The following is a 20729-nucleotide window of genomic DNA, read 5'->3' on the forward strand; positions in this document are numbered from 1 at the left end:
CGTAGTAGAAGTAAGAAGGATGGGAAAGTGATCACTATCATGTAAATCTGGAAGAAAAGACCACGTGAAATCAAGTGCAATGAGCGAGTTAGACAGAAAGATCAATGCAGGAGAGAGACTGAGTATGAGTCAAAATGGGTAGGAGCAACCATGTTTAAAACATGAAGAGGATGAGATGTGAGAAGAATCTCCAACTCATCACCATGAGAGTTGCAGCGAGACCCTCCCCACAGGTGATGGCGAGCGTTAAAATCACCCAACAACAATTTGGGCAGTGGTAGAGATGAAATTAAAAATGTGATATCAGAGATACAGAATGCAAGGGAGGGAGATAGATCAAACTGTAAACCATCAGTGTAAATAAATACGAGCTGCAGCATAATGCAGCGGGGAACGAATGAAAACTTGTTGACACAGTATATCAACGTGTACAAGAAGCGTGCTTTCATTAAATGATTCGTCAGGCAAAGGACTGGAAGAATGTATCAGCAAGTAGCCCGAAACAGAGCGAATGACAGCAGAAGGAATTTTGGGCTCTTGCAACCCAACACATACTGGGGACAACTGAGAGAGCAACAATTGGATTTCTCCGTGATTGCCCCTAAGGCCACGAATATTCCATTGTAAAAAAGACTGTACAGAAATAAAAAGACAAAAAGAAACTATAAAACCTATGGGCTTTGAGGATCAGTAAAGTTGACGTGTGTAAGGAATAATTAGAATATTGCGGAGGAATAGATTGTTGCATGGGTCGTGAAATAGGAGGCGCACTTGTGTCCATTGGGGTGTTGTCTCCGCTATATAGCTGGAGATAGCATCTAATGTCTCAGTTGATAAGGAAGCTGACAATGCCATGATGTCAGAGACAGGAGAGGCAATGCAAGTAAAGGTCGGAGTAACTATGGAGGGAACCAAAGAGGTCTGAGGAGGGTGGGGAGTATGAGCCTGGAGAGAGGTGCTGGGTGGTGGAGAAGAGTCCTGCAGTGTAACAGGAGAGGAAGGAGGTCAACTATGGAAGATTGGAGGGGAAGGGAAGAGAGGTAACTATTCTAGGGGAAGGGAAACCTCCACCTTTGAGAGCTGGAAAGGGGGTGAGAACTAGTCTTCGAGGTAGAAGATCGATTCTGGACAGATGGACGTGAAGGAAGTGTAGATCTGTGAGGTCTAGTAGACTGAGAAATAAGCGAGCAAGATGAAGCAGCAGAAGTAGGTGGTGGTGTGGAGGTAGGAGTGTCAGAGGATAAAACTGCATAGGCGTTAGAAACTGGGGTGACTCCGGAAGACACGGACGCAGAAGGATTGGGAGGTGGGAGGATTGTCGGCTACTCTAGCATATGGCACACAAAGTTTTCCTTCAAGGCGGAGCTGAGAGACTGCCATAGTGTAAGTAAAGCCCTTGCACTCTTTAAGGTTATGGATCTCTCGTTCATTACAATAGACCTGGCACCGGCGGGAGAAGGAAGGATGAGTTTCTTGCAACTGAGACAAGAGGGGGGGAAGACTACAAAATGTATTGGAACGATCTGCTGCACCGAAGATTGGGCATTCCGCCACAGATCTGCGGTGTTTAGCAGGGTGCCCAAAATGCCAGCAATTACAACACTGTTGGGGGGTGGGAACTACTTGACAGACCTCTAAACGATGGCCCGTAATACAGAGGACGGAAGTTCACGGCAGTCAAAGGTTCAACAAGCGATGTTACTAGGAAAGCGCCTTCGTCCACAAGCAGGCAGGATGTATGTGTCTACCTTTAGAATAGGGAGGTTTTGAAAGACTGATTGTTCTAAAATATCTTCTCAAGACAAAAAATCACTCTACAATGGTGCAGTAAGACCACAGTACCACTGCAAGAATTGAGAGTAGTGTGCTTACGAACGGTGACTAATATGTTATCTATGGAAGTACAGTGGACCCCCGCATAACGATTACCTCCAAATGCGACCAATTATGTAAGTGCATTTGTACGTGTATGTTTGGGGGTCTGAAATGGACTAATCTACTTCACAATATTTCTTATGGGAACAAATTCGGTCAGTACTGGCACCTGAACATACTTCTGGAGTGAAAAAATATCGTTAACCGGGGGTCCACTGTAATGTGGGGGAGAGCACGAGCTTACTCTGAATTCTGTACAGATAGAACGCACACTGCTTCAAAGAGCGTGGGAAGATATATTTTGGCCAATGTGCCTTAAAAAGAGTTTTACCAATTTCATGATCAGACAGATAATCCGTTTGAGACGTTTGTAAAGAAAAGAATTTTGTCCACTGTGCACTCGTTAGCCCAGTACACAAAGGTAGTGAGTGTCGTGTAGGTCGTTTCTGAGCGATTATCAACGAACTGCCATCAGTACGTTGTCTTGGATGTTTAGTAGTAGTACTGCGGGCAGTCTCACCCAAGGGAGGTGGGCGATCTGAAAACTCTCGCACAGTATTCAGGAAAGCCAGACACACTGTGAAAAGCGTGCTAGAAGTAGCGACATGAACAGAAAGGGGCGACGCTGCAGCACCTGAAGCAGGTGACGAAGCGTCACTGGCAGAAGGTACAGGGGTATGAGGAGTTGAGAGAATGGACTAAGCCGGGTCAGAACAGGGTGTAGTATCAGAATGGGGCCTGGGAGGAGGAAGGGTTTCACTGGATGAAGACTCCATAATAAAAGGTGCATTGTCTGTGATATCTCCTTTCTCGTTATTTTAAAAAAAAAGGGCAGTGGAGGGACAGTTGCTAGGAGGCATGGAGGGGCCGAAAGCTCCCCCCCCTCATCCGAGAGGGCCTTGAGCCCACCAGTAAAGATGCAGCGTGGAACTAGTTCCATACCCTACCCTTCACGCCAGTAAGCCAGCGCTTCTTGTTAGCAGCTTCACATCTACCGAGCTACCTCGGCGGGTAAAAAAAAAAAAAAAAAAAAAGTCCGAAACCTGCCACAAAGCATACCCCCTTCGGCTGCCAGAACTGACAGGCAGCTTCCAGAGATACACCCATTACCCGAAGGGCACCCTGCCCTCTTCCTGGAAATCCGGGAAAGGAGCAGGGCACCTTCAGATAATTCAGACTCTACGGCAAACCACACCACCCCGAGGGACCTCACAGAGTGGGACGAACCCTGGCACAATGCCACCTACCTAGAAGCTGTAATGCCAGAGGGGAAGACCCGAGGCTACAAATGGGATGGGAAATAAGGGGAGGGTGGTGGGGTAATTAGGTTGGGTCGGGGGAAGAAGACCAAGAGGTCCAATTCCTCAGACTGATAGCCTCTTTACTGCTGCAAGGAACCCCCTTTAAAAAGGTGCAACACTAATAAAAACAGAAGAATCAGTATTTAAAATTTATTTCACCCACGGTTCGTCTTATTTACTAAACAAAAATATCATTCAAGTTAAAATATTTGGTTAGGAAGCAAAATTACATAATACAAAAGATAAAATTCAAATCATGTCATCAGTACCTGACTAAGAACCTAATGAAAAATACATAAATACACTTGGAAATTTAATTCACATTAACTTATATACAACACAAGTCAAGATTATATGGACTGAAAATTTCTTAAAATAGTGACAAGCAGGAGCAGTAGTAACTATCATGCAACATCTTCATTACCAATATTTACACATCACTTCAGGAGCCCTCCACATCTTATTTGTTTGCTTGATGTTCTTTCGAGTCTACTTCACCTGTAAGAGACTAAAAAATATATACAATTCAGTTTGTGCACAAAGAATTAAACAGCTACAGTATTTTTAATTTTGTCCAAATTCTAAAGCTATATTACTTAAGCTGTATAGCCCTTGTGGCTTAGCGCTTCTTTTTGATTATAATAATAATATATTACTTAAGAGTATTCTGATTTGCAAAGGCTTTGAGTTCAAAGGATGTTATCTATTGGTACATATTAATGTAAAACAACATAGGATACCAGTAAAACATTTTGAAGGTCAAAGCAGATGAGTGAAAAATGTTCTTTAGAAAATGTTACACATAACAGGGTATGTGATAAATGATATTCATGAGATAATACTGTTGAAAATTTAGAAGGGAATGAAGAGTAATTTTTTCAGTTTAATGAAATTTATGAAGAAATGCCAATGCAGAGGTAGCTCTTTGATGTGAGAAAAAACAGAATATCAGATGAGCTAGCCACAAAGAGAGCATCAATGCAAAACTTATAATGCAGTAAATCCTAACCTATATGCAAAAATAATTAAATGCACTTTAGAGAAACTAATATTTAATTTGATGGTTGTATAGATTTGCAATGTAAATAATTTGCAAATGAAGAAAATTTAAGAATTTAGTGAGATTTGGTACCAAATGAAATTTCAGAGCTCAATACAAAAACCAGGATGCTACTTTATCTACACACAACTCTTGCAAACTAAACTCGCCTCAGTAAAAACCATCCATATACAAACATCTGGTAAAACAAACACAGGTACACATGAAAAATATGGCTTTAAACAATTTTAAGTTACATGTAAGGAACACCCCCAGCACCCCCAAAAAACATTTGACACCCTGGATATAGAACCCATGTACCATTTAATATGAACCAATCTGTGGCTCCCTAGAAGGTACATTGAAGGAACAATGCCAAGCAGGTATTCAGGGGCTAATAAGAGGTGCTACCAGATTTTCAATGAGAAATGCTACTTGGCTATGAAACTATGGATATCTAACTGAATATTTTCATTTTGAAATAATTTTTTATAATAACTTTTCTATGATGAGTTCCGAGAATCTTTCTACTCTTGAAGCCCAGCAATGGGACAGGCTTGTCTGGTGCTAGACTGATAAACCAAGTTGTTGCTCCTGGAGGTCTGCTGCTTCACATATCCATCAAAACCTGGTTGGTCTAGCACCTGGTGATGATACTTGTCCAGAAAAGCTTTTTCTTGAAGACATCTACACTTGTTCCATTAGCTTCTCTGATACCTTCTGGTAAGATATTGAATGATCTGTGCCTACTGCACTCCCTACTTTTCACCGGGTTTATCTGTGCACTATCTCCCACATCTCTCACTCCAGTATGTTATGGCAGTGTGCAGATTTGGGACTAGGTCCTCGAGTACTTTTCAGGGACATACAGTGGACCCTCAACTAACGGCGGCATTAAGTAACGGCAAATTTGTCTAATGGCGCTCTTTGGTGTAAAAAAAAAAAAAAAAAAAAAAAAAAAAAAGGCTCAACTAATGTTGAAAAACTCTTCTAATGATGTTTGTCCCGAACTTGTCCATGGGACCGGAGTGAGGCCTGAGCGGGCCCAGCCATTCCAAGACTCCATGTACAGCCAGTGTTTACAAGCTGTTTCGGTCAATTCCAAGTGTACCTGCAATATATTTTGTATTATTCCAGTGTCTTTAGTGCTTGTAACTGCTAAATAAGCCACCATGGGCCCCAAGAAAGTTTCTAGTGCCAGCCCTGTGATAAAGAAGGAAACAAAAGAATTCAAGAAAAAACTAGCAGCAAAGTACCAAGGTAGAGGAGGAAGAGAGAGGGGAGAATGTGCCTTCTGCAGTGATTCAGTGATTCTATGCTATTTACACGCTGTATAGCCCTTGTGGCTTAGCGCTTCTTTTTGATTATAATAATAATATGCTATTTACAATACTAAATCAGCAGGTATCGACACAGGCTATAGTGCCAGCCAGCGATAAAGTGTAGAATTAACATTTGTTTCATGTTTATGGTGCAGTACGAGTGTATATCACAGTTAAACCTGTGCTGCACTCCATTTTCTTTAATATATATTAAAGCCGCCAAGACAGGGATAGGAGAATGGTATTTGTATACCATATCCTCTTCATACCTCCGTCGAATTGCTCGGTGTTATGCCAAATATTAATTCTGGAGTATTTAACATGTTTTATGTTATTTATATTGTTTCTTATGCCATATTAGATCAACTGTGATAGACAAATAAGCTGTAGTGTTGATATTAGCATAATAATAAAGCATATTCTCCTGCTTCACGAGACTGAGCTCATGGCAACCGACAGTGGCTTCAAAGCCACCTTATCTTTAATGGATAATGTACTGTGTAGGTGCTTTACATAATGAGAAGCATTTCTTTTATTCATTGGAACCATGGCTAGGGCTAAAAGTAAGCAGGTTAAAACAATAAATGGAGAAAAAGAAATTGGAATGACTTATGCAGCAAGTAGCGCCACCAAACAGTACCAGCAGGTTGGTGTAGCGACCCTGGAAATTTGAAATTATGCTAGCCAAAATTAGTGCCGAATAACTGATTGCTGGATTTGTGATGGCGGACCTGTAACTGTATTTGTGTATACCTGAATAAACTTACTTATTTATAAATTTAAATGTAAATATTTCTTATTTATAAATTACATACACTGTTTAACCCTTTCAGGGTTTCGGCCGTACTAGTACGGCTTACGTGCCAGGGTCCTTGACGTACTAGTACTCATAAATTCTAGCGCCTTCGAATCTAGTGAGAAAGCTGGTAGGCCTACAAATGAAAGAATGGGTCTATGTGGTCATTGTGCGCAGTATAAAAATCATGCAGCACACAGTGCACGAGAAAAAAAAACTCAGTGTTTTTGGATTAAAACAGCGACTTTGCACTGTATTTTCGTATGGTATTTATTGTTGTATTCTAGTTTTCCAGGTCTCATTTTATAGAATCAAAGACATATTACAGAAATTGAAATGATTTTGACTGGTTTTACAATGAAAAGTACCTTGAAATTGAGCTCAAAGTAGCAGAAATGTTCGATTTTTACCAAAGTTCAAAAGTAAACAAATCAAGCTAAGCGTCCAATACACGTCAACTGGCGAGTAATATTCTTTCACAAGTGTGCTGATATTATTTATACCATTTTTACACTAATGCAGTAGTCTGCATAACAGTAAATCTTCTATTTTTTGTGAGAATAAAAATTCAAAATGGAAAGCAAAAGAATGTAAGAGGGGCATGGGGACGTGACTAATGAACAGAGGAAATGTTATTTTAGTGCCAGGAATGTCCTTGTTTATTCTGGACCCTATTTGGAAATTGGCATCTTTTGAAATGTGTGAAATTGGCAAAATTGCTAAATTCTGACCACTTTATTGGATAGTTGAAATCAGTAAATGGGTGGTTTCTTGTACTCATTCGATAGAAAAAATGGAGTTTTAGCGAAATAGTCATGATTTTTGTTGACTAGTACACTGGAATTGGCCGAAAATAGGGCTCAAAGTGGGCAAAATCGCCAATGCGTAAACATTGTCGAGACATCTAACTTCGCAAGAGCATAATTCCGTAAGTTTTCCATCAAATTTCATACTTTTGGTGTCATTATGATCGGGAAAAGATTCTCCATCTTTTCACAAGAATTTTTTTTTTTTTTTTTTTTGAAATTTGGCCGACCCTGAGAATAAGTCTCTGAGAGGACCTGTCGACCCCCAATGGGTTAAATATGACATCTCCACTGCCTTCAGTCTCCTCACTGCAACATTCATAACCCATACCTCACATCCACAGTGTTGGTACCACTAAACTCTCATACATTTCCCCTTTTGCTTACATGGATAATGTTCTTTGTCTCCACAGACTCCTCAGTGCACCACTTACCTTATTCCTCCTTGTCAATTCTATGGTTCAGTTTGTCTTTCATAAAGCTGTCTAACTGACAAATCCACTACCAAATATCTGAATACATTCACTTCCTCCATATTCCCTCTCTCCAATCTGATATTCAATCATTCATTAACTAAATTTTTTGTTATATGGAACACCTTACTCTCCTTACATACCCTTCTAAACTTGGTCACCAACCTCTGCAATTTCTCTTCAGTCTCTCAAAAGCACGGTGTCATCAGGAAAAAACAACTGTCAACTCCCACTTGCTGTTAGATTCTTCATCTTTTGATCCCACACCTCTTGCCAACACCCAAGCATTCAATTAATTCTCTATGACAACACTAACAGTATCAGAAACCACATTACCTCTACTAACAGTGCAAGATGTTTTGCTTCATCAATCATCTCCTCCAGGAGAGTATTCTCCTTTTTTAATTCTGATACCTCTTGTTTAAGATTTACATTTTCTTCATGGAGTCTATGGTTTTCAGTTAAGGTTTCTTCTAGTGCAATGCGTCTTTTCTCTGCTAAGCTTTCCCAATATTCAGATGGAGCATTATCTGAAATACAGAATACTTTGTTATACTGTGTTCTTAAGATATACAGTACTACTGTATAAAAAGCTGGTACTGAAATGTTTATAGCCTACTACCAGTACAAGAGTGATTCAATACAATAGTGTAGCAATTGTGCAGGTATACTGTATACTTTTGTACAGTATAGAGCTGTAGGACTGAAATAAATATTTTTTTAAACACATAGGCTGTCTCTCACAGAGGCAGGGTGACCCAAAAAGGAAACACTTTAACCATCATTCACACAATCACTGTCTTAGCAGAGGTGCCCAGACATGACAGTTTAGATGTCACTCCAAAGAGTCAATATCCCAAAACATTCGTTTACAGTGCAGGCATTTTACTTTCCATCTCCAGAACTCAAGTTTGACTAATTAGTTTCCCTTAATACCTTCACACAATATTACCCTGCCCACACTCCAACAGCTCATCAGGTCCCAAAAACCACTTGTCTCCATTCAATCCAATATAACAAGCTCACACATGCCTGCTACATGTCCAGGCCCCTTGCACACAGAACATCTTTAACCCCCTCCCTCCCTCCATCCACTCTTTCCTAGGATGACCCCTACTCCTCCTCCCCTCCACTACAGATTTATACACCATCCAAGTCATCCTATTTTGCTCCATCCTCCCTAAATAACCAAACCACCTCAACACCTCTTCAGCCCTCTTAATAATACTTTTAGTAACTCTACACCTATTTCCACACTACGAATTCTCTGCCTAATACAGCTGACCCTCAACTAAAGGCGGCATTAAGTAACAGCAATTTTGTCTAATGGCGCTTTTTGCCGTAGAAAAAATACCTTAACCAACGGCAAAAAACTTAACCAACAACGTTTGTCCGGAACGTGTTGATGTGCCCGGAGTGAGGCCTGAGCGGGCCCAGCCACTCCAAGAGCCAGTGTGCCATTGTTTACAAGCTGTTGCGGTTGGTTTCCATGTGTGCCTCCCATATATTTTGGATTATTCCACTATTTCTAGTGCTTGGAACTGCTAAGCCACCATGGGTCCCAAGAAAGCTTCTAGTGCCAAGCCTGTGTTAAAAAGGGCGAGAATTACGATGGAAATGAAGGAGATCATTGAAAAATACGGGAGTGGAGTGTGTATGGCTTAGTTGGAAAGGCAATAAAACAAACCACATTCAACCATCAGTACTATCTTGGTGAACAGGCAGGCAATCAAGGAAATTGTTGTTGCGAAAAGTTCAAGTATCTTTTCAAAACGGAGACCACAAATAGTTGAAGAGGTAGAGAGACTTATTGGTATGGATAAATGAAAAACAATTATCAGGTGACAGTGTTTCTCAGTCTATAATTTGTGAAAAGGCAAGGAAGTTGCATGATGATCTCATTAAGAAAATGCCTCAAAATAGTGCTGCTGCTGATGAATTTAAGGCCAGCAAAGGCTTGTTTGAGAGATTTAAGATTTGTAGTGGCATACACAGTGTGGTAAGGCACGGCGAGGTAGCCAGTTCAGAAAAAAATGCGGCTGAAAAATATGTGAAGGACTTTAACCCTTAAACTGTCCAAGCAGATCTACGTTCACATGCATAGTGCTCCAAAAGTAGATCAAAGTTTTTTACACGTTTTCAAATATAAAAAAAAAAAATAACTTTTTTTACATACTTTCAGATGTTGAAAAAACGTAGATCTACATTTGGACAGTTTAAGGGTTAAGGAATACATAGAGATTGAAAACCTAAAGTTTGAACAAGTGTTTAAACCTTTGACAGTTGCAAGCCCCTTTCTGAAACTGTCATTCTATGTTGCAAAATTTCTGGAAAAAAAAAAAAATATTATGAAATGACTGAGAATCTTTTCCCAATGGTAATGACACCAAAAGTACGAAATTTGGTTGAAAACTCATGGAATTATGCTCCCATGAAGTTAGCGGTCTTGGCGACATACGCATCAGCAATTTCGCCGAATTTGAGCCCTGTTTTTGGCCAATTCCGTTGTTCCAGTTGATCAAACTCATAGCTATTTCTTTAGAACTCCATTTTTTCTATCAGTTGAGTACAAGAAACTGCCCAATTACCGATTTGAACTACCCAATAAAGTGGTCAGAAATTGGCAATTTGCCAATTTCACACAAATTAAAAAAGATGCCAATTTCAAAATAGGGTCCAGAATGAACAATGCCGACATATCTCTAGGCCCCTCTTATATTACTCCTGCTTTCTATTTTGATTTTTTATTCATACAAAAAATACAATTTACTGTTATGCAGACTACTTCATTATTGTAAAAATGGTATAAATAATATCAGTGCACTAGTGAAAGAATATTAGATTCCCCAGATGATGTGTATTGGACATGTGGTGTGATTTGCTTACTCCTGTACATTGGTAAAAATCGAACATTTCCACTACTTTGAGCTCAATTTCAAGGTAGTTTTCATCGTGAAACTATTCAAAATCATCTCTATTTCTGTAATATGTTTTCCATTTTATCACGCGAGATCATGAAAACGAGAATACAACAATAAATACTATACAAAAATACACCTCAAAGTCGGCATTAAAAAAAAAAAAAAAAAAAAAAAAAAAAAAAAAACGGTCGGTTTTTTTTCTCATTACGCACTGCGTGCTGCAGGATTTTTTTTATGTGGTGCACACTGAGCACACACATCCATTCTCTCACATGTGGGTCTACTAGCTTTCTCCTGCTTGATTTGAAGCGGCTAGAATTTATGCGTATAAATACGTCCGAAACAGTGGCGCATAAGACGTACATATACGACCAAAACAGTCAAAGGGTTAATTGTGACAAAACAGGCCTGTTTTGGAAAAAATGCCAAACAAGACCTACATTACTCAGGAGGAAAAGGCACTCCCAGGACATAAGCCTATGAAAGACAGGCTGACATAAATGTTATGTAGTAATGCTAGTGGTGATTGCCAAGTGAAGCCTTTATTGGTGTATCACTCAAACTCCCAGTATTCAGGAAAAACAATATCGTCAAGGGTAATTTGTGTGTGCTGTGGAGATCAAACAGTAAGGCATGGGGTCACTAGGGTATTTTTCTTCGACTGGTTTTATGGCGTGTTTGGCCCCACTGATCAAAATACCTCCAGAAAAAGAAATTGCCACTCAAGTGCCTCCTGGTAATGGACAATGCTCCTGCTCATCCTCACGACTTGCAAGAGGAAATTGCAGGGGAGTTTGGTTTCGTTAAGGTGAAGTTTTTGCTTCCAAATACATAAGAACATAAGAAAGGAGGCACACTGCACGAGGCCTGTTGGCCAATACTAGGCAGGTCCTTTACAATTCATCCCACTAACAAAACATTTGTCCAACCCAATTTTCAATGCCACCCAAGAAATAAGCTCTGATGTGAAAGTCCCACTCAAATCCAACCCCTCCCACTCATGTACTTATCCAACCTAAATTTGAAACTACCCAAAGTCCCAGCCTCAATAACCCAACTAGGTAGACTGTTCCACTCATCAACTACCCTATTTCCAAACCAATACTTTCCTATGTCCTTTCTAAATCTAAACTTATCTAATTTAAATCCATTACTGCGGGTTCTCTCTTGGAGAGACATCAAGACCTTATTAATATGTATCCCCTTTATTAATACCTATCTTCCACTTATACACTTCGATCAGGTCTCCCCTCATTCTTCATCTAACAAGTAAATGTAACTTAAGAGTCTTCAATCTTTCTTCACAATGAAGATTTCTAATGCTATGTATTAATTTAGTCATCCTACGCTGAATGTTTTCTAACGAATTTATGTCCATTCTGTAATACGGAGACCAGAACTGAGCTGCATAATCTAGGTGAGGCCTTACTAATGATGTATAAAGCTGCAGTATGACCTCTGGACTTTTGTTGCTTACACTTCTTGATATAAATCCCATTAATCTATTTGCCTTATTACGTACGCTTAGGCATTGCTGTCTTGGTTTAAGGTTGCTGCTCACCATAACCCCCAAGTCCTTTTCACAATCTGTATGGCGAAGTTCTACATCATTTAACTTATAAGTACTAGGGTTATGGGCACTCCCGAGCTTCAGAACCTTGCATTTATCTACATTGAACTGCATCTGCCACTTTTCTGACCAAGAATAGTTTGTTTAAATCCTCCTGAAGTTCCACAACATCTACGTTTGAATCAATTATCCTACCTATCTTTGTGTCATCGGCGAATTTGCTCATATCACTAGTAATTCCTTCATCAAGATCGTTGATATACAGTGGACCCCCGCATAACGATTACCTCCGAATGTGACCAATTATGCAAGTGTATTTATGTAAGTGCGTTTGTACGTGTATGTTTGGGGGTCTGAAATGGACTAATCTACTTCACAATATTTCTTATGGGAACAAATTCGGTCAGTACTGGCACCTGAACATACTTCTGGAGTGAAAAAATATCGTTAACCGGGGGTCCACTGTATATTATAAACAACGGGCCCAAGACTGATCCCTGTGGAACGCCACTTGTTACAGATCCCCACTCGGATTTAACCCCATTTATGGACACTCTCTGCTTCCTGTCAGTGAGCCATGACTCGATCCACGAGAGCACTTTTCCCCCAATGCCATGAGCTGCCACTTTCTTTAACAGTCTATGGTGCAGAACTCTATCAAAAGCCTTACTAAAATCTAAGTAAATATCAAATTCTTTATCGTGGTCAACAGCCTCAAAAGCTTTACTGAAGAAAGTTAATAAATTAGTTAGACAAGACCGGCCTCTTGTGAATCCATGCTGAGTATCATTAATCAAGCTATGCTTATCGAGATGGCTTCTTATAATCTCAGCTATAATTGACTAGTAATTTGCCTACAATTGAGGTCAGGCTTATTGGGCGGTAATTTGACGGTAACGACTTGTCCCCCGTTTTAAAAATAGGAATTACATTAGCCATCTTCCACATATCAGACACTACACCTGTTTGAAGACATAAATTAAAAATATTAGTTAATGGTTCATAGAGTTCCATTTTGCATTCCTTAAGAACCCTTGAAAAAACCTCATCAGGACCCGGCGACTTATTTTGCTTCAGTCTGTCTATCTGCTTCGCAACCATTTCACTAGTGACTGTGATGTTACATAATTTATCCTCTTCTAGCCCACTATAAAAATTAATTACTGGAATATTGTTAGGGTCTTCCTGTGTAAAAACTGAGAGAAAATAATTATAAAAAATCGAGCACATTTCATTCTCTTTGTCAGTAAGGTGCCCATAGTTATTTTTAAGGGGACCTATCTTATCTCTAACTTTTGTTCTATAGACCTGGAAAAATTTTTTTGGGTTAGTTTTAGAATCCCTAGCAACTTTAATTTCATAGTCCCTTTTAGCTTTTCTTATCCCCTTTTTAATGTCCCTCTTAATGTCAATATACTGATTCATAAGATGACCCTCACCTCTTTTGATACGCCTATAAATTCCTTTCTTATGCCCTAGTAGATATTTGAGCCTATTATCCATTTTGGGTCATTTCTATTTGATCTAATTTCTTTATATGATATGAGATAAACGTTCTCTGAGCAGCATGTATAGTGTTCAGAAAACTGTCATATTGATAGCTCACTTCGTTACCCCAGTCAACAGATAAGTGTTCTCTAAGCCCATCGTCATCTACTAAGCGAAAATCTGGGACTGTTACTGAGTTATCGCTACTATCGTACTTCCATTCAATGCTAAATGTAATTGATTTGTGGTCGCTAGCACCCAGTTCCTCTGAAATTTCTAAATTATTAACAAGGGATTCATTGTTTGCAATAACTAAGTCAAGCAGGTTATTTCCCCTTGTAGGTTCTGTCACAAACTGCTTCAAAAAACAATCCTGAACTACTTCTAAGAAGTCGTATGATTCTAAATTCCCAGTCGAGAAATTCCAATCAATATGACTAAAGTTAAAGTCTCCTAAAATTACTACATTATCGTGCCTTGTGGCCTTAACAATTTCCTCGCATAGTAGTCTCCCTTGGTCCCTATCTAAGTTTGGGGGACGGTATATCACTCATAAAATCAGTTTTTCATGCCCCTCTGAAAATTCTATTCAAACAGACTCTGTATGTGTTACTTCAGACTTAATACCCGTTTTTATGCAACAGTTCAAGCGATCTCGGACATACAACGCCACCCGACCCCCCTTCCCGATACTTCTATCTACTTGGAACAATTTAAAACCCTGAATATGACATTCCGCAGGCATGTCCCGACTTTTTGAATTAAACCACGTCTCAGTTAAGGCAAATACATCAATGTTACCTGCACTAGCAACTAATCTCAACTCGTCCATCTTATTCCTAGCACTACGGCAATTAGCATAATAAACCTTGAAAGACTCTCCTTTCTCTTTACCCTTCCTGCTCATTTCTGTTTTTCTACTAAACCTATTACTGTCCTTATCACCCAAAGTCCCTGGCTTTTCAATATCTACCTCGTTCTGCTTATTACTAGTTCCCCTAGAACTCGTAATATTACTACACTGGGACTTCACTGTTTTCCTGCCAAAACCCATACCACTAACTATTCCTAGTTTAAAGTCCTAACTGCTCCCTCCACTGCAGTTGCCAGTGCTACCACCCCAGACCAAGATAAGTGAACCCCATCCCTGGCATACATGTCATTTCTGCCATAGAAAAGGTCCCAGTTGTCAATGAATGTTACTGCATTTTCCTTACAGTATTTGTCCAGCCAGCAATTGACACCAATTGCCCTGGACAACCATTCATTTCCAACTCCTCTCCTTGGCAAAATACCAGATATGACAGGGTTCCCACCCTTCCCCCTAATTATTTCTATTGCTGACCTATACCTGCTAATCAGGTCTTCACTCCTACGTCTGCCAACATCGTTGCCTCCAGCACTGAGACAGATAATAGGATTGCTCCCATTACCTCTCATGACGTCATCCAGACGGCTAACAATATCCTCCATCCCAGCCCCAGGAAAGCAAACTCTCTGTCTCCTACTCCTGTCCTTCAAGCAGAATGCCCTATCCATATACCTAACTTGGCTATCCCCAACAACAACAATATTCTTACCTTCCTTGGTGTCGTTCGTCGTGTTGTTCCCAGTAGTCGACTCACATTTGTCGGGTAGCACTGAGAATGTATTAGATGTTTCCACGGCAGTCTCTTTCTTCTTCATCGCTTCTACCTTTCCATTCGTCAACTTCGTTCCCTGCTGTCCAGCCATTGACCAGTTTCCCTTCTTGACCTGAGGACTCAAAACAGGAGGACTACTATGAATCTTCTTGTTTTCCTCGGTCATTTGCCGAATCTCCACCTTCGCCATCCTCAATTCTTCTTTAAGCTGTTGGTAAAGTTGCTCAATGGAGGGCATCTTGCTTCAATTCGTAGAGATCGCGCAAACAGGTCTTCACAGAGCTAAGTACACGTCAACACTGCGCAAAAGCCAACTCAATCAGGAGCTACTGCGCAGCACGTCCGCACGGCCCAATAGCGATGCGAACAGGGTGAGGAAGTCATGGTCACTGGGGGCACGTGTATACTGCAACTGTATTGTAACTGAACATGACTAACCGTACCACCCAGCTCCGGACCTCCAGCCCATGGACCAGCAGGTCATTTCTATCTTCAAAAAACCTCTACACAAAAGCAGTGTTTCAAAAGTGCTTTGAAGTGACCTCAGACACTCAATTGACCCTAAGAGAGTTTTGGAAAGATCACTTCAATATCCTCAGGTGTGTAAACCTTATAGGTACGGCTTGAAGGAAACTGGCCAGAATGTGTAGAACAGAGGGATGTTGAAGGGTTTGGGGTTAACCCTTAGGAGGCTATGCCAGTAGTGGAAGCTATTGTGTCATTGGGGAAGTCCTTGGGGCTGGAGGTTTGTGGCGAGGATATGGAAGAGTTGGTGCAGAACGACGAGGAAGAACTTACCACTGCAGACCCGCAAGAGCTTCAGGAGCAACAGCAACAGATCACATCTCAGGAATGTTCTTCAGAGCAGGATGAAGAGAGACGGAGGAAAATGACTTCAAGGATTAGGGAAATGTGTTCAATGTTTACAAAGGTGCAAGCATTTATTGAAGAATTTTATCCTGTCACTGAAGTTGCAAGCCGCATCGGCAACATGTACAATGACACTCTTGTGTCCCATTTTAGGGAAATCCTAAGGGCACGTGAAAAACAGAGCTCTCTGGACAGCTATTTTGTGTGACAGGGATCCAGTGACTCAAGCTGGTTCTACTGGCATTAAAAAAACCAAGGAGGGAGGTAACCCCACCAAAGGACTTGGTACCTGAAGTTCTTCTGGAAGGGGATTCTCCTTCCAAGCAATTGACAATTCTGAATTTCTCCTGCTGCTGGCACATCACTCAACAACAACTCCACAATAAAGTTAAGTGGCATTTAATTATTGTTTATGAAATGTATATTTCGTGTAAATTTTTTTTTTCAGACTTTGGGGGTGTCAGGAACGGATTAATTCGATTTCCTTTATTTCTTATGGGGAAAATTAATTCTACCAATGGCAAGCCCTCTGGAATGGATTAATGCCATTGGTTGAGGGTCCACTGTATTTATACCACACACTGCCCTTAGACATGACATCTCCACTGCCTCCAGCCTCCTCCTCACTACTACAGTGACAACCCATACTTTACACCCACACAAGAGTGTTGATACCACTGGTCTCGTACATTCTCTTTGCCTCCATTTTTTAATGGTCTATAAATTCAGAGAAGCATCTGGCTGTATTACAATTTCCATAAAAGTTTGCCTTCTATTGTCTGATTATATTTGAAACATCTAGATTTTCCTAATTCATTCATACAAGGCATGTTCAATGTTCATCGACAAGTTTTCAAAGTGGTTCAACAAAGCTAAGATAATTTGGTCATACTTTACTATTTTAAATTTCATTGTACGTGCTTTGTTTATAATGTTTTCACAATGTACTCCCATGTAAGATGTTGCCTTTTATTTTTATTACAATCCCTGACTGAAATTAGCAAAAAATTGCTTGTAAAACATTAAGTGGAAAGTCTGTTCTTACATGACTAATATTAAAGTTTAGATAAAAAAAAAAGTTTACAAAAGCAGAATATTTGCATCTGCTAGGGATTTAGCACCCAACTAACACTATCAAGTTTAACTGCAAACAAATTAAGTTTTATTTATGCTTTTATTACAATAAACTTTCAATTTCTGAACTATTCTACAATAAATAATGGTGCAGTTTATAGGGATATCTAGATGTGGTGCAGTGTTCATGCAATTCTGGCAAGACTGCAACTGAATGAGTTAGGTTATATCTTTGATGAGTTCTGAGAGTTTTTCTACTTACAGAGCCTGGCCATGGTCTGAAACTGATTTGGGAGGCAGCTCTTGTGGCACTACTACCTGATGTCCCCTTGCCTCACCCAGTCATGTGCCTGAGCCCAGGCCTGCTTCCTGCAGAGGCCCAACCCTCAAGATCCAATCCTCATCCTGAAATTATGCATCTAACTTGCCAACTTCCATTACCTACATTAACCCCTTAACTGTCCAAACAGATCTGTTCTCTCGCCCAGTGCTCTCAATATAGTGTGTGTGTGTGTGCGCGCGTGTGTGTGAGAGAGTGTGAGAGAGTGAGAGAGTGTGAGAGTGAGAGAGAGAGAGAGAGAGAGAGAGAGAGAGAGAGAGAGAGAGAGAGAGAGAGAGAGAGAGAGAGAGAGAGAGAGAGAGTGAGAGAGAGAGTGAGAGAGTGAGAGAGAGAGAGAGTGAGAGAGAGAGTGAGTGAGAGAGTGAGAGTGAGAGAGTGAGAGAGTGAGTGAGAGAGTGAGAGAGTGAGTGAGTGAGTGAGTGAGTGAGTGAGTGAGTGAGTGAGTGAGTGAGTGAGTGAGTGAGTGAGTGAGTGAGTGAGTGAGTGAGAGAGTGAGAGAGAGTGAGAGAGAGTGAGAGTGAGAGAGAGTGAGAGTGAGAGAGAGTGAGAGTGAGAGAGAGTGAGTGAGAGAGAGTGAGTGAGAGAGAGTGAGTGAGTGAGAGTGAGTGAGAGAGAGTGAGTGAGAGAGAGTGAGTGAGTGAGATAGATATAGATAGATCTGGCAGAAGGCATAGTCACTTGTCAACCCCTCAGCTACGTTGGATCGTCTGACCACAAGGCTGTTTTTACGACACTTAAGATCCCAACAGAACGAGGTGGGGAGTCCACACGCACAACCTGTCTATGGGAAAGCGGTAACTGGCCAGCCCTATGCTCTGAGCTCTCCACCACCGATTGGAATGCTCTTCTCCAAGGGGATGTTGACAACCAAGTGAAAGCTTTCACTGGACACATCCTTAATCTACAACAAGAACACATTCCTCACCGGCAATATGTGACGAAGCCTACAGATCAGCCTTGGTTTGGCTTTCGTTGTATAGAGGCTGCTACTGCTAAGTACAAAGCATGGCGATGGTATAAGACATCCTACCACCTATAACAGGAACTTGCATAGGCAAGCCTGTAGGCATATGGGTGATGTTCAACAGTGGGCCATTGCTAAATGGGAGGTGGACACAAAAAGAAAGCTAGCATCAGGTAGGGTAGGCTCCAAAACCTGGTGGTCCCTGGTCAAGGTTATCTGCCTGATGAACTCATTCCACCTCTAAATCAACAGGATGGGACCACCTCTACTAGTAGTCAAGAGAAGGCGGACCTCTTTGCTGAACACTTTGCTACCAAAATGCAAGTTCCTGATCCAGCAAGGGACCCTTCTTGGCTAGCTGCAAGAACTGTGTCAAAACTGTCAGTGGTGACAATAAGGCAGGAGGTGCATTTCCTTCTTAAATTGCTTGACCAAGAAAAGGCTGTGGGCCCAGACAAGTTGAGCCCAAGATTGATGAGATGTGCAGACCAGCTAGCAGCACCTCTAACTGGCATCTTTCAGCACTGCCTAGTACAGTGTAAATGGCCCTCTCTATGGAAAGAGGCAAATGTAGTCCCTGTTCACAAAAAGAAGAGCAGAGCAGAAATCAGCAACTACAGACCAGTGTCACTCCTGTCAATCACTGGTAAGATCCTTGAGACAATAATCTTAAGACAAATGACAGAGTTTTTTGACTACCACTCACTACTTTGTGATCGTCAATATGGCTTCAGGAAAGGTTACTCTGCTGCTTATCTGTTGTTAAACCTCTCCACTAAGTGGCACCAGTCACTGGATGAATCCAAAGTCAGCTGTGTGGTAGCACTGGACATTGCTGGCGCTTTCGACCGGGTGTGGCACCAGGGCCTCTTAGCAAAACTTCAAGCACTGGGAATTGCAGGCTCTACACTATGTCTCCTCAGTGATTACCTTCATGGTAGATCTCTAAGTGTAGTTCTCAATGGAACGGAATCAGCAAAACATCCTATTGGGGCAAGTGTTCCACAAAGATGCGTGCTGGGACCATTGTTATGGAATGTCTACTTTAACGACCTTCATCTCATCCCAGAATCACATGCATATGCAGACGACTGTACACTGACATTCACTTATCCAAAGGAAGAAATGCCAGCTGCTCTAAGCTACATCAATCACCAGCTGAGAGGTATATCAGCTTGGGGAAATAGATGGCAAGTAACATTTGCACCTGAGAAAACGCAAATGATGATGATCATCTCTAGGCACCATGATGGTAATGCTGGTGCAGTAGTAAGGATGAATGGAAGGGTGTTGGCACCTGGAGAAGAAGTTGATATCCTTGGGGTGAAATTTGACTCCAAACTAACCATGAAGAACCATGGTGTAAATCTTGCAAACAAGGCAGCCAGGAAGCTTACAGCACTTCGCCGTATCTCGCATCTACTTGACAGTAGGGGTTGCAAGATTCTGTACGAGGCACAAGTACACTCAAACCTCGAGTATGCTCCACTTTCTTGGTTTGCCTGCCCCCCTCTCATCTGCGACTGCTTGACAGAGTAGAGAACAGAGCAAGACATCTCGTCTCTCGCCTGGACCCATCCTGGATAGATCTGTCGTTTCAGCAGAGCCTTCAACATAGGAGGGATGTGGGTGGCCTTACTGTTATGTACAAGGCCAATATTGTCAAAGTACCACACTTGGATCCACTTCGAGGACAGCGTGAAAAAGCTTTTATGCCACAAGACTGGCAGAAAGCAGCAACTTCACTCTGGCTGTACCCTTCTCCAGAACATCACTCCATCTGAGATCATATATACCCAGGATGACTCGAGTATGGAACACATTCGTACAGCATAATGATGTCAACGAGATAAAGTCAGTTGATCAAATGAAAATGCTGGCCCACAGATGGCTCCAATTTCATCCTGTTCCTTACTTGTATGTCTCATAACAATAAAAATTCTTTCAAATGAGCTGATGTAGGTAACAGCTCTTAGCTTGCCAATAAAGTTAGGAATCCTTAACCTATAAATAGCTTGTCAATAAAGCTAGGGATCCTTTATCTTGTCAAACCCTGTTTAAAGAGAGAGAGAGACAGAGAGAGAGAGAGGGGGGGGGCAGCAGTGCTTTGTGGGAACGCCATTTCAGTAGTTCTTGTTCAGCATGCCCGGCGGTAAGCTATATCTGACTCCCTGGAAAATCTGAGACTCCTCTCTTCCCAAGTTTGTGACCGAAAGCAATGGCCAGGATACCAGAAGGAAGGAAGAG

The 20729-nt window shown here is 41.2% G+C and overlaps 1 protein-coding gene across 5 annotated transcripts in view; it reads right to left on the minus strand.

Moving 5' to 3' along the window:
• Positions 1–3311: 3311 nt before the first annotated feature.
• geminin (geminin DNA replication inhibitor) overlaps positions 3312–20729 on the minus strand; it is a 94993-nt gene continuing 77575 nt past the window's right edge. For 4 of the 5 annotated variants that reach the window (XM_070084681.1, XM_070084680.1, XM_053776380.2 and 1 more), the window contains 2 exons: positions 7949–8142; positions 3312–3684 (listed from right to left, as the gene is read on the minus strand). In XM_070084681.1, the coding sequence (XP_069940782.1) occupies positions 3637–3684; positions 7949–8142 (242 nt within the window). In that variant the 3' untranslated portion in view covers positions 3312–3636. The remainder of the gene's footprint in view (positions 3685–7948; positions 8143–20729) is intronic. The other variant, XM_053776381.2, reaches the window with a different exon arrangement.

Source organism: Cherax quadricarinatus, chromosome 13 (genome assembly GCF_038502225.1).
Source record: "Cherax quadricarinatus isolate ZL_2023a chromosome 13, ASM3850222v1, whole genome shotgun sequence".
In the NCBI taxonomy this organism is placed as follows: domain Eukaryota; kingdom Metazoa; phylum Arthropoda; class Malacostraca; order Decapoda; family Parastacidae; genus Cherax; species Cherax quadricarinatus.